General features: G+C 51.3%; 1 protein-coding gene across 1 annotated transcript in view; it reads left to right on the forward strand.

The window, feature by feature from the left end:
* Nucleotides 1-12,391, forward strand: part of COMMD7 (COMM domain containing 7) — a 40,253-nt gene extending 27,862 nt beyond the window's left edge. The window contains 7 exon segments of the mRNA XM_060230517.1: nucleotides 674-730; nucleotides 828-865; nucleotides 3,956-4,046; nucleotides 6,365-6,414; nucleotides 9,122-9,134; nucleotides 9,137-9,169; nucleotides 12,064-12,391. Coding sequence (XP_060086500.1) covers nucleotides 674-730; nucleotides 828-865; nucleotides 3,956-4,046; nucleotides 6,365-6,414; nucleotides 9,122-9,134; nucleotides 9,137-9,169; nucleotides 12,064-12,140 — 359 coding nt within the window. The 3' untranslated portion in view covers nucleotides 12,141-12,391.
* The last annotated feature ends 423 nt before the right edge of the window (nucleotides 12,392-12,814 follow it).

Consider the following 12,814-nt stretch of genomic DNA (forward strand, 5'->3'; position numbering starts at 1 on the left):
AAAGGAGATTATATGCCATTCTGAGACTCTATCCTTGAAAGGGCAGCTTCTGGGAGAGCTCTCTCAGCCCCACCCACCTCACAGGGTGTCTGTTGTGGGGAAGGAAGGTGAAGGAGATTGTAGGCGGCTCTGAGACTCTGTCCTTGAAAGGGCAGCTTCTGGGAGAGCTCTCTCAGCCCCACCCACCTCACAGGGTGTCTGTTGTGGGGAAGGAAGGTGAAGGAGATTGTAGGCGGCTCTGAGACTCTGTCCTTGAAAGGGCAGCTTCTGGGAGAGCTCTCTCAGCCCCACCCACCTCACAGGGTGTCTGTTGTGGGGAAGGAAGGTGAAGGAGATTGTAGGCGGCTCTGAGACTCTGTCCTTGAAAGGGCAGCTTCTGGGAGAGCCCTCTCAGCCCCACTCGCCTCACAGGGTGTCTGTTGTGGGGAAGGAATGGAAAGGAGATTGTAGGCTGCTCTGAGACTCTGTCCTTGAAAGGGCAGCTTCTGGGAGAGCTCTCTCAGCCCCACCCGCCTCACAGGGTGTCTGTTGTGGGGGAGGAAGGTGAAGGAGATTGTGAGCCGCTCTGAGACTCTTCGGAGTGGACTCACCAAACTGGCTGTACAGTACTGATGTTGTCTGACCAACCTATTTCTTGTTTTCTCCTCTCCCCTTTCTCCGAACTTTGTTCTAGGTGCTCTAAAGAGGACTCTGTCAGCAGAACAGGTCAGAGCAGAGCTTATCGCTCTGGGTGAGTTCCCCGATTTGCCAGGGGTTGTTCCTGGGAGGGGTGGGGTGGGGGGCCGCTGAGCGCTCCAGTCTAACCATGTCGACTTCCCCCCCCCCAGGGCTGAGTGAAGAGAAGGCTGCATATTTTGAAGAACAGGTAACAGTTAACATTCCTTTCCCTGCTGCATTTTTCCGGGGCCTTCTCCAAGGGGCAGGGCCCTTTTCTCTGGTTTGGCTGTTCAGTGGGGGGGTGGGGGGCCTCTTTGCCTTGTGACCGGATCCAACGTCCTAAGGGTCTTCTCTAGAGAAAACACCTGCCTTGCTCCCATTGCTGCTCAGCTCTGTGTGTGTGTGAAATGTTTTTCTTTGTTACTTAAAATATCATCTTGACCTGGATAAATTCACTCCCACAGGAGGTGGTGGCAGCTACAAGTATGGACAGCTTCATGAGGGGATTGGATAAACCTATGGGGCAGAAGTCCATCAGAAGCTATTAGCCACAGCGTATTGTAGGAACTCTCTATCTGGGGTGGCGATGCTCTGTATTCTTGGTGCTTGGAGGGGGGCACAGTGGGAGGGCTTCTAGTAGTCCTAGCCCCATTGGTGGACCTCCTGATGGCACCTGGGTTTTTTTGGCCACTGTGTGACACAGAGTGTTGGACTGGATGGGCCATTAGCCTGATCCAACATGGCTTCTCTTATGTGACACAGAGTGTTGGACTGGAGGAGCCATTGACCTGATCCAACAGGGCTTCTCTTATGTTCTTATGTGACTCAGAGTGTTGGACTGGATGGGCCATTGGCCTGATCCAACAGGGCTTCTCTTCTGTTCTTATGTGACACAGAGTGTTGGACTGGAGGGGCCATTGGCCTGATCCAACATGGCTTCTCTTATGTTCTTATATGGAGCAGAGGTTCATCAATGGCTGTTAGCCACAGCATATTGTTGGAACTCTGTCTGGGGCAGTGATGCTCTGTATTCTTGGTGCTTGGGGGGCACAGTGGGAGAGCTTCTAGTGTCCTGGCCCCATTGGTGGACCTCCTGATGGCACCTGGGGTTTTTTGGCCACTGTGTGACACAGAGTGTTGGACTGGATGGGCCACTGGCCTGATCCAACATGGCTTCTCTTATGTACTTATGTCTGAGGCAGTGATGCTCTGTATTCTTGGTGCTTCGGGGGGGGGGGGGGCACAGTGGGAGGGCTTCTAGTGTCTTCCTGACCCCACTGCTGGACGTCCTGATGGCACCTGGTTTTTTGGCCACTGTGTGACACAGAGTGTTGGACTGGATGGGCCACTGGCCTGATCCAACATGGCTTCTCTTATGTTCTTATGTGACACAGAGTGTTGGACTGGAGGGGCCACTGGCCTGATCCAACATGGCTTCTCTTAAGTTTTTGTAGCCCAGGCTAGCCCAATCTTATCTGATTTCAAAAGCTAAGCTGGGTTGGCCCTGGTTAGCTCTCAGATGAGAAACTTCTACGGAAGCCCAGAGTTGCTACGCAGAGGCAGGCAATGGCAAAATCACCTCTTTTTATCTCTTGCTTAGACCTGGATGCCCCAGGCTCATCTCATCCTATCTTGGAAGCTAAGCGGGGTCAGCCCTGGATAGAACTTGGGTGGAGTTGGAACTCTATGCAATGGCAAATCATCTCTATTCATGTGTCCTCACTGGCCTGGAGGAAAATTGCTTTCTGACCCCAATCAACTGCAACTTGATAGCACTTTACACACACGCACTTATAAATATTTCTATCCTGCCTCCCGCACTACCCAACTGGGCTGCTTGCATCTGAGAGCCCGTTTGGTGTAGTGGTGAAGTGCGCGGACTCTTACCTGGGAGAACTGGGTTTGATTCCCCACTCCTCCACTTGCACCTGCTGGAATGGCCTTGGGTCAGCCATAGCTCTCTTATCTGGGAGAACCGGGTTTGATTCCCCACTCCTCCACTTGCAGCTGCTGGAATGGCCTTGGGTCAGCCAGAGCTCTCTTATCTGGGAGAACCGGGTTTGATTCCCCACTCCTCTACTTGCACCTGCTGGAATGGCCTTGGGTCAGCCAGAGCTCTCTTATCTGGGAGAACCGGGTTTGATTCCCCACTCCTCCACTTGCAGCTGCTGGAATGGCCTTGGGTCAGCCATAGCTCTCTTATCTGGGAGAACCGGGTTTGACTCCCCACTCCTCCACTTGCACCTGCTGGAATGGCCTTGGGTCAGCCATAGCTCTGGCAGAGGTTGTCCTTGAAAGGGCAGCTGCTGTGAGAGCCCTCTCCAGCCCCACCCACCTCACAGGGTGTCTGTTGTGGGGGAGGAAGGGAAAGGAAACTGTGAGCCTCTCTGAGACTCTTCGGAGTGGAGGGTGGGATATAAATCCAATATCTTCATCTACCTCACAGGGTGTCTGTTGTGGGGGAGGAAGGGAAAGGAGATTGTGAGCAGCTCTGAGACTCTTCGGAGTGGAGGGCGGGATATAAATCCAATATCTTCATCTACCTCACAGGGTGTCTGTTGTGGGGGAGGAAGGGAAAGGAGACTGTGAGCCTCTCTGAGACTCTTCGGAGTGGAGGGTGGGATATAAATCCAATATCTTCATCTACCTCACAGGGTGTCTGTTGTGGGGGAGGAAGGGAAAGGAGATTGTGAGCAGCTCTGAGACTCAGAGTGGAGGGTGGGATATAAATCCAATATCATCATCATCTTCTCCTCCTCCTCCTTCTCCTCCTCACAGAGGAGAGCACCAAGGAAGAACTTTCTGGGATGAAAAAACTTTCCCTCAGTCTTATCTAAGGCATTGTTATGCCACAGAGAGGTCAAGGCCTTCATAAGGGCATCAGAAGAGCCCTGCTGGGTCAGACCTGTGAGGGTCCATCTAGTCCAGCCTCCTGTCTCACACAGTGGCCAGCCAGTTCCTCTGGTGGGCCAACAACAGGGCACAGAGGCTGAGGCCTTCCTAAGAGCATCAGAAAAGTCTTGCTGGATCAGACCAGTGGTTCATCTAGTCCAGCATCCTTTCATGAAAAGCCTTCCAAGTTGGCCCTGCTATTCCAGGCAGACCTCTTGCTGCTTCGAAACCTCCGGCAGCCATGGCAGAGCTCACTTGCTCAGCACACCTGCCAAGACGTCTGCACGCACCTTCACACAGAGTGCAGGCTGCCTTATTCGCAAGACGGGCTCTGCAGAAGTGGATTAAAGGGGATCGGCTGCGGGAATACGTGTTTCATTCTGGCTGTTTTGATCTCCTTTTCCAGTGGAAGGAAAATTCTCCTGCCCTCCTGCGCCTAGCCATGGAGAACACCCTGATGGTGAACCAGCTGATAGACATGGAGTGGAAGTTTGGCGGTATCTTGATTTATTATTCATTTATTTGCCCAATTTATTGTCCTCCTTTCAGAGTGTTAAAGCTGCAGTACTGCAGTCCTAAGCTCTGCTCACGATCTGAGTCCGATCCCGGCGGAAGCTGAGTTTTCAGGTGGCCGGCTTGAGGTTGACTCAACCTTCCATCCTTCTGATGTCGGTCAAATGAGGACCCAGCTTGCTGGGGGGAAAGCGTAGAGGACTGGGGAAGGCAATGGCAAAAAGCAAAAGAAAGGTCCCCTGTGCAAGCACCAGTCGTTTCCGACTCTGGGGTGACGTTGCTTTCACAGTGTTTTCACGGCAGACTTTTGACGGGGTGGTTTGCCCTTGCCTTCCCCAGTCTTCCTCGGGCAGGTGTGGCCTAATATGCAAAGGAGTTCCTGCTATTAAAAAAGCCCTGCTAATATGAAGAAAATTTTAAAAAGCATTTTTAATGGGTGTTTTCTGCCTGTAGTATTGCAGTCCTGAGCTCTGCTCACGACCTGAGTTCGATCCCTGGTGGAAGGTGGGTTTTCAGGCAGCCGGCTCCAGGTTGACTCAGCCTTCCATCCTTCCGAGGTCGGTAAAATGAGTCCCCAGCTTGCTGGGGGGAAAGCGTAGATGACTGGGGAAGGCAATGGCAAACCATCCCATAAAAAGTCTGCCGTGAAAACGTTGTGAAAGCAAAGTCACCCCAGTCGAAAATGACTGGTGCTTGCACAGGGGACTACCTTTACCTTTTTCTCACTTTGGACTCCAGGAGGGATGTGCAAAGTAGCGGGGAGGGCTCTCAGCTATTCCAGGCCTGCAGCCCTTTTGTTTGTGTTATTGGGGCCGTGGCTCAGTGGTAGAGCATCTGCTTGGCATTCAGATGGTCCGAGGTTCAATCCCCGGCATCTCCAGTTTAAAAAAAAAAATTGGGTGGAAGGTAACGGGAAAAGACCTTGCCTGAGACCCTGGAGAGCAGCTGCCAGTCTGAGTAGACAATACTGACCTTGATGGATCAAAGGTCTGACTCAGTAGAATCATAGACTCGTAGAGTTGGAAGGGACCCTCAGGATCATCTAGTCCAACCCGCCCGCACAATGCAGGAAACTCACAGACACCTCCCCCTAAATTCACAGGATCTTCATTGCTGTCAGATGGCCATCCAGCCTCTGTTGAAAAACCTACAAGGAAGGAGAGCCCACCACCTCCCGAGGAAGCCTGTGGAAGCTTAGAATCATAGAATTATAGAGTAGAAGGGACCGCCAGGGTCTTCTAGTCCAACCCCCTGCACAATGCAGGAAACTCACAAACACCTCCCCCTAAATTCACAGGATCTGCATTGTTGTCAGATGGCCATCTAGCCTCTGTTGAAAAACCTCCAAGGAAAGAGAGCCCACCACCTCCCGAGGAAGCCTGTTCCACTGAGGAACCGCTCTAACCGTCAGGAAGTTCTTCCTAATGTTGAGCCGGAAACTTTTTTGATTTAATTTGAACCCCCTGGTTCTGGTCCTATCTTCTGGGACCACAGAAAACAATTCCACGCCATCCTCTATAGGACAGCCCTTCAAGGACTTGAAGATGGTGATCCTATCACCTCTCGGCCGCCTCTTCTCCAGGCTAACATCCCCAGCTCCTTCAACCTTTCTTCATAGGACTTTGTCTCCAGACCCCTCACCCTCTTCGTCGCCCTCCTCTGGACCCGTTGCGGATTCATCCCATTTATGGCAACCCTATGAATTCCTAATAATAACAATAATAATAATAATAATAAGTTTTTATTTATACCCTGCCCTCCCCGCCAAGGCAGGCTCAGGTCGGCTTACAGAGCATGATACAGTATCATGGTATAACAATAACAGATAAAAATCAATCAACAGTATAAATACAATATATAAATTAATATTAAAAATAAGCGAAAACAACACACTGGTGCTACAGTCTCTGTTTATCCAAGGCAGCGTAGTATTCATTCTGGTTCCATCTTAAAAGGCTACTTGGAAGAGGGCAGTTTTGCAGGCCCTACGGAACTGGTTAAGATCCCGTAGGGCGCGCACCTCTTCCGGCAGCTGGTTCCACCATTGGGGCGCTTTTATAGAGAAGGCCTGCTCCCTGGTTGTTTTAAGTTTGGCCTCCTTAGGCCCAGGGAATTCCTGACCTCTAAAACATCCTGTGGTTAGCAGTTCTTCTCAGGGCTTGCTTTCTTGATGGAGTCACGGTGTACCCCCTGCTGGGGTCTTCCTCTTTCCCAGCCACCTTCCACTTTTCCTGCGTCGTTGTCCTTTGCGATGAGTCTTGTCTGTGTCCCTCACGGCGCCTTTTCTCCTTCTCTCTGACAGTGACCGCAGGAAGCAGCGAGCTGGGGAAAGGAGGGAACATCTTCTTGCAGGTGAGTCTCTTGGGATGCAGGAATTTCGAGAACAGGTGGTGGGCACGAGGGGAAGATGCTGATGTCGGTGGCAACTGGCGGGAGGGCGGCTTGTATTCTGCAGTCACTGGGTGCAAACAGTGTTGGCTCTGGGTGCAGGATGGGGCGTCTCGGAAATCTCTGGGTTTGGCGCTTAAAGGGGATAGAAGAAGACGACATTGAATTATATATCCCGCTCTCCACTCCGAGTCTCAGAGCGGCTCACAATCTCTGCTTTATCTTCTTCCCCCACAACAGACACCCTGTTGAGGTAGATGGGGCTGAAAGAGCTGTCCCAGAAGCTGCTCTTTCAAGGACAGCCTCTGCCAGAGCTCTGGCTGACCCGAGGCCATTCCAGCAGGTGCAAGTGGAGGAGCGGGGAATCAAACCCGGTTCACCCAGATAAGAGTCCGCCCACTTAACCACTACACCAAACTGGCTCTAGATTGTGCTGGCAAGAGATTGCCATGCTCACTGGGGCTGAAAGCCCTTTGTCCCGTCATTTCACTAGCAGAAATGTTTGTATGTAAAGTGCTGGCAACCTCAGCAAGGAGCTTTCAAAGCAAGTGAGAACATAAGAGAACGTTAGAGAAGCCATGTTGGATAAGGCCAATGGCCCATCCAGTCCAACACTCTGTGTCACATAAGAACATAAGAGAAGCCCTGTTGGATCAGGCCAATGGCCCCTCCAGTCCAACACTCTGTGTCACATAAGAACATAAGAGAAGCCCTGTTGGATCAGGCCAATGGCCCCTCCAGTCCAACACTCTGTGTCACATAAGAACATAAGAGAAGCCCTGTTGGATCAGGCCAATGGCCCCTCCAGTCCAACACTCTGTGTCACATAAGAACATAAGAGAAGCCATGCTGGATCAGGCATATGGCCCGTCCAGTCCAACACTCTGTGTCACATAAGAACATAAGAGAAGCCCTGTTGGATCAGGCCAATGGCCCCTCCAGTCCAACACTCTGTGTCACATAAGAACATAAGAGAAGCCATGCTGGATCAGGCATATGGCCCGTCCAGTCCAGCACTCTGTGTCACACAGTGGCCAAAACCCAGGTGCCATCAGGAGGTCCACCAGTGGTGCCAAAACTCCAGAAGGCCTCAAACTTGCCCCCAAGCACCAAGAAGACAAAGTGTCATTGCCGCAGACAGAGTGTTTCCTAGACTTTGTGGCTAATAGCCGCTGATGGACCTCTGCTTTCAGAGCGGCTCACAATCTCCTTTCCCTTCCTCCCCCACAACAGACACCCTGTGAGGTAGATGAAGATATTGGATTTATATCCCGCCCTCCACTCCGAAGAGTCTCAGAGCTGCTCACAATCTCCTTTCCCTTCCTCCCCCACAACAGACACCCTGTGAGGTAGATGAAGATATTGGATTTATATCCCGCCCTCCACTCCAAAGAGTCTCAGAGTGGCTCACAATCTTCTTTACCTTCGTCCCCCACAACAGACACCCTGTGAGGTAGATGAAGATATTGGATTTATATCCCGCCCTCCACTCCAAAGAGTCTCAGAGTGGCTCACAATCTTCTTTACCTTCGTCCCCCACAACAGACACCCTGTGAGGTAGATGAAGATATTGGATTTATATCCCACCCTCCACTCCAAAGAGTCTCAGAGCGGCTCACAATCTCCTTTCCCTTCCTCCACCACAACAGACACCCTGTGAGGTAGATGAAGATATTGGATTTATATCCTGCCCTCCACTCCGAAGAGTCTCAGAGCGGCTCACAATCTCCTTTCCCTTCCTCCCCCACAACAGACACCCTGTGAGGTAGATGAAGATATTAGATTTATATTCCGCCCTCCACTCCGAAGAGTCTCAGAGCGGCTCACAATCTCCTTTCCCTTCCTCCTCACAACAGACACCCTGTGAGGTAGATGAAGATATTGGATTTATATCCCGCCCTCCACTCTGAAGTGTCTCAGAGCGGCTCACAATCTCCTTTCCCTTCCTCCCCCACAACAGACTCCCTGTGAGGTAGATGAAGATATTGGATTTATATCCCGCCCTCCACTCCGAAGAGTCTCAGAGCGGCTCACAATCTCCTTTACCTTCCTCCCCCACAACAGACTCCCTGTGAGGTGGGTGGGGCTGAGAGAGCCCTCACAGCAGCTGCCCTTTCAAGGACAACTCCTGCGAGAGCTCTGGCTGACCCAAGGCCATGCCAGCAGGTGCAAGTGGAGGAGTGGGGGATCAAACCCGCTTCTCCCAGATAAGAGTCTGCACACTTAACCACTACGCCAAACTGGCTCTCCTTACCGAGGAGGGCAGTAAGCAAGCCCCAGCCCTTGCTTAGGCTTCTTGCTTTGGAGGGAGCCTGATTGGGGTGCGGGGAGAGCCGACGCTTGCATGCTGCTCTCCTCGGTGCATGGTACGCAAGCCCTGGGCCGCCTCATCAGGGGGGAGAGGGGGCGCCCCCAGACGGGGTGGCGCCCTAAGCAGCGGCCTATCCTGCCTACTCCACATACTGGCTCTGCATGGCTTCTCTTATGTTCTTAGCTGGGGGAGCAACATGAAATAGTGGTGTGTATAACCTCATGGGTAACATGAAAAATCTAACTTTCAAGGGTGCAGGAGCGAAGGTTTTTTGGGGGTTTATTGGGGGGGGGGGTTTCACTTTTGGTATCCCGAGTTCTTCTACAATTAACGATTTTTTTTAAACTGATTTCTTTCCAGCTGAAACTGGTGGTTAAAAAGGAAACCAAACTGAGCCTGTGTATTTAGGTGAGTGAGCCGTAATGATCGCCTGAGGAGTTCTGAAGGAGTTGAGATGGAAATTCAGGGGGCACAGTAATGATATCTTCATCCTCACCCCACCCCCCGGTCCCTCAAACTGTTGAAACTGGGATTCAATGTTTCCTCTCGTCTGCTGAGCAAATGGGCTATTTCTAGGATAATAATAATAATAATAATAATAAATTTTATTTCTATCCCGCCCTCCCCACCTCGCAGGCTCAGGGCGGCTAACAACATTTTATGGGAACATACAATAATGGCTAAAAGCCTTTAAATTTAACAATATAAAACATTAACAGTAACTTAATAACATTAAAGGTACAGGCTGAGCACCTAAGAATGGCCAAAGGTAAGAGAAGACACCCCTTCAGATCGCCTGCACCAGGAGAGGCCAAACTTGCTTAAAGTAAGAGACACATAGAATAAATGTCAGACGTTTGAGAGCCGTAAGAGAGGAACATCAGACGTCTGAGAGTCGTAAGAGAGGAACACCAGACGTTTCTGAGAGCCGTAAGAGAGGAACACCAGACGTCTGAGAGCCGTAAGAGAGGAACATCGAACGTCTGAGAGCCGTAAGAGAGGAACACCGGACGCCTGAGAGCCGTAAGAGAGGAACACCGGACGCCTGAGAGCCGTAAGAGAGGAACACGCGGACGCCTGAGAGCAGTAAGAGAGGAACACCGGACGCCTGAGAGCCGTAAGAGAGGAACACCGGACGCCTGAGAGCCATAAGAGAGGAACACCAGACGCCTGAGAGCCATAAGAGAGGAACACCAGACGCCTGAGAGCCATAAGAGAGGAACACCAGACGGCCTGAGAGCCATAAGAGAGGAACACCAGACGCCTGAGAGCCATAAGAGAGGAACATCAGACGTCTGAGAGCCATAAGAGAGGAACATCAGACGTCTGAGAGCCATAAGAGAGGAACACCAGACGTCTGAGAGCCATAAGAGAGGAACATCAGATGTTTGAGAGCCATAAGACAGGAACATCTGACGTCTGAGAGCCATAAGAGAGGAACACCAGACGCCTGAGAGCCATAAGAGAGGAACACCAGACGCCTGAGAGCCATAAGAGAGGAACATCAGATGTCTGAGAGCCGTAAGAGAGGAACACCAGACGTTCTGAGAGCCGTAAGAGAGGAACATCAGATGTTTGAGAGCCATAAGACAGGAACATCAGATGTTTGAGAGGAAGGAAGGATGGAAGATATGGAGAGGGAGAGGCAGAAGGAAAGCAACTTTAACTTTAAATGCATTCTCCAAGCTGCCAGCTGGCTTGGTTTGGAGAAGTGATTTAGAGACAAATGCCGCCCAATAGAGCAATAGGGGTTTCAAGAGCCACGCTATATGTGTGAAAGAGCCACTCGTGGCTCCCGAGCCACAGTTTGGCCACCCATGGTCTGCACGAAGCCTCTCCCAGTGGGAACCTCTGTAAAAATACCACGGTTTAGTTCTGTGTCGCAGCAGACGTTTTCTTGCCTACGCTCAAGGGTGGGATTCTAGCGGGAGCTGCTTTGCATATTAGGCCACACACCCCTGAGGCAGCCAATCCTCCAAGAGCTTACAAGGCTCTGCTTTTAAGTTCTAGGAGGATTGGCTAGATCGGGGGGGGGAGTGGCTTAATATGCAAAGGAGCTCCTGCTAGAATTCCACCCCTGCCCATGCTATATGCGCATGTTTAGGGAAACTCAGGACTTTGCTTAGAATCATTGAATCACAAAGGAACGACAGCTGCTGACACCAACTCTAATTCTTGCCCAGCCACAACGAAAACGCTCTGGGCATGCCGATGCCGGTGGTTCTGGAAGGTTTAGAAGTGGGGCACGCTGTTAAATTCATGCCACCTTTTAGACCTGCTGCTGCAAGCACTTAATCCTGGACGTGGCCCAGATCCAGATGCTGTGGGGACAGGAGGCGACGGGCATAGATCAAAGAATCATAGAATTGGAAGGGACCTCCCAGGGTCATCTAGTCCAACCCCTTGCACAGTGCGGGAACTTTGCAAATAACTTCCTCCCCCTCCACACACACACACCTCTCCAGTGACCCTTACTTCATATGAACATATGAAGCTGCCTTCTACTGAATCAGACCCTCAGTCCATCAAAGTCAGTATTGTCTTCTCAGACTGGCAGCGGCTCTCCAGGGTCTCAAAGCTGAGGTTTTCCACACCTATTTGCCTGGACCCTTTTTTGGAGATGCCAGGGATTGAACCTGGGACCGTCTGCTTCCCAAGCAGATGCTCTACCACTGAGCCACAGTCCCTCCCCATGACCCAAAAGAAGGCGAAAACCTCCAGGATCTCTGGCCAAACTGGTCTTTCCCTGGGCGTGTAACAAAGGGCCATGAGAACTAACACAGTGATACAGCTCTTCCTGCCCTCCTTCTCATGATCTGCATAATTCATTGAATCAGCATTGCTATCAGATGCTCTGCATAAAAAAAAAAACTTAAAATAAAACCTGCTTAAAGCCTGGGATCCAGGGAACTGGGCAAAGGAAGCTCTGGCTCTTTCCTTCCTTCCCCAGGGGACCAGGAGGGGAAGGAGCCTCAGCCAATAGAAGGAAGAGAGGCTTGGACCAGTAGCTCCGCTGTGGGATTGAGAGAGCCTGACAAAGTAAGCCCTTCCTCCCCAAGGGAGGAGCCTCAGCCAATGGAGAAAATGGAGTCTTTGTTCTGTATCTTCTATGCGACCTAGCAAAGCAAGCTGTTATGCAGAAGGAAGCGAGAGAGAGAGAGAAGGAAGCAGATGACAACCAGTTGTTCGGGGGCCTGATTTGGCACCCCTGGTCTGTTCCAGGAAGGCTCTTCTGATATTTTATAGAAAAGTACTTCCATGTTTTATTCATCCTGAACTTGTTCTTTCCCCCCCCTTCTCAGAGTTAACCCTGCCCCAGTTTTACAGCTTCCTGCACGAGATGGAAAGAGTGAAAACCAGCTTGGAATGTCTCAGCTGACGTACCTGTGGGGCAGACCTCCATCTTCAGTTTTGCCATTGGAGAAGCCTTCTCGGGCGCTGCAATCCCCCTTTAAAGGCGTTCCCTTTGTTTCAAGAACTCCTCGGAAGACTTGTCAGCTGATATTTGGGTTGCTGATCTGGGAAGGGGCTGGTGGGACAGGGCCTGTTTCCGGAGGGAGCATCCAAGAAACAAAACAAATGCAATAAAAATCCATTGCGGTCCGTTGCTACAGTGAACGGCTGCCCGTAGAGGTCGTTGTGGAATTTCTTTACTCTCGCAACGAGGGCCAGCGCCTCCTTATCGATTTCCTTATCGAGAGCCAGTTTGGTGTAGTGGTTAAGTGCGCGGACTCTTATCTGAGAGAACCAGGTTTGATTCCCCACTCCTCCACTTGCACCTGCTGGAATGGCCTTGGGTCAGCCACAGCTCTTGTAGGAGTTGTCCTTGAAAGGGCAGCTTCTGGGAGAGCTCTCTCAGCCCCACCCACCTCACAGGGTGTCTGTTGTAGGGGAGGAAGGGAAAGGAGATTGTGAGCCACTTTGAGGCTCTGAGATTCAGAGTGGAGAGCGGGATATAAATCCAATATCTTCTTCGGTGCAAGGACTCTTATCTGGGAGAACGGGGTGTGATTCCCCACTTGCACCTGCTGGAATGGCCTTGGATCAGCTATA

The sequence above is a fragment of the Heteronotia binoei genome, chromosome 2, assembly GCF_032191835.1.
Source record: "Heteronotia binoei isolate CCM8104 ecotype False Entrance Well chromosome 2, APGP_CSIRO_Hbin_v1, whole genome shotgun sequence".
NCBI lineage: Eukaryota > Metazoa > Chordata > Lepidosauria > Squamata > Gekkonidae > Heteronotia > Heteronotia binoei.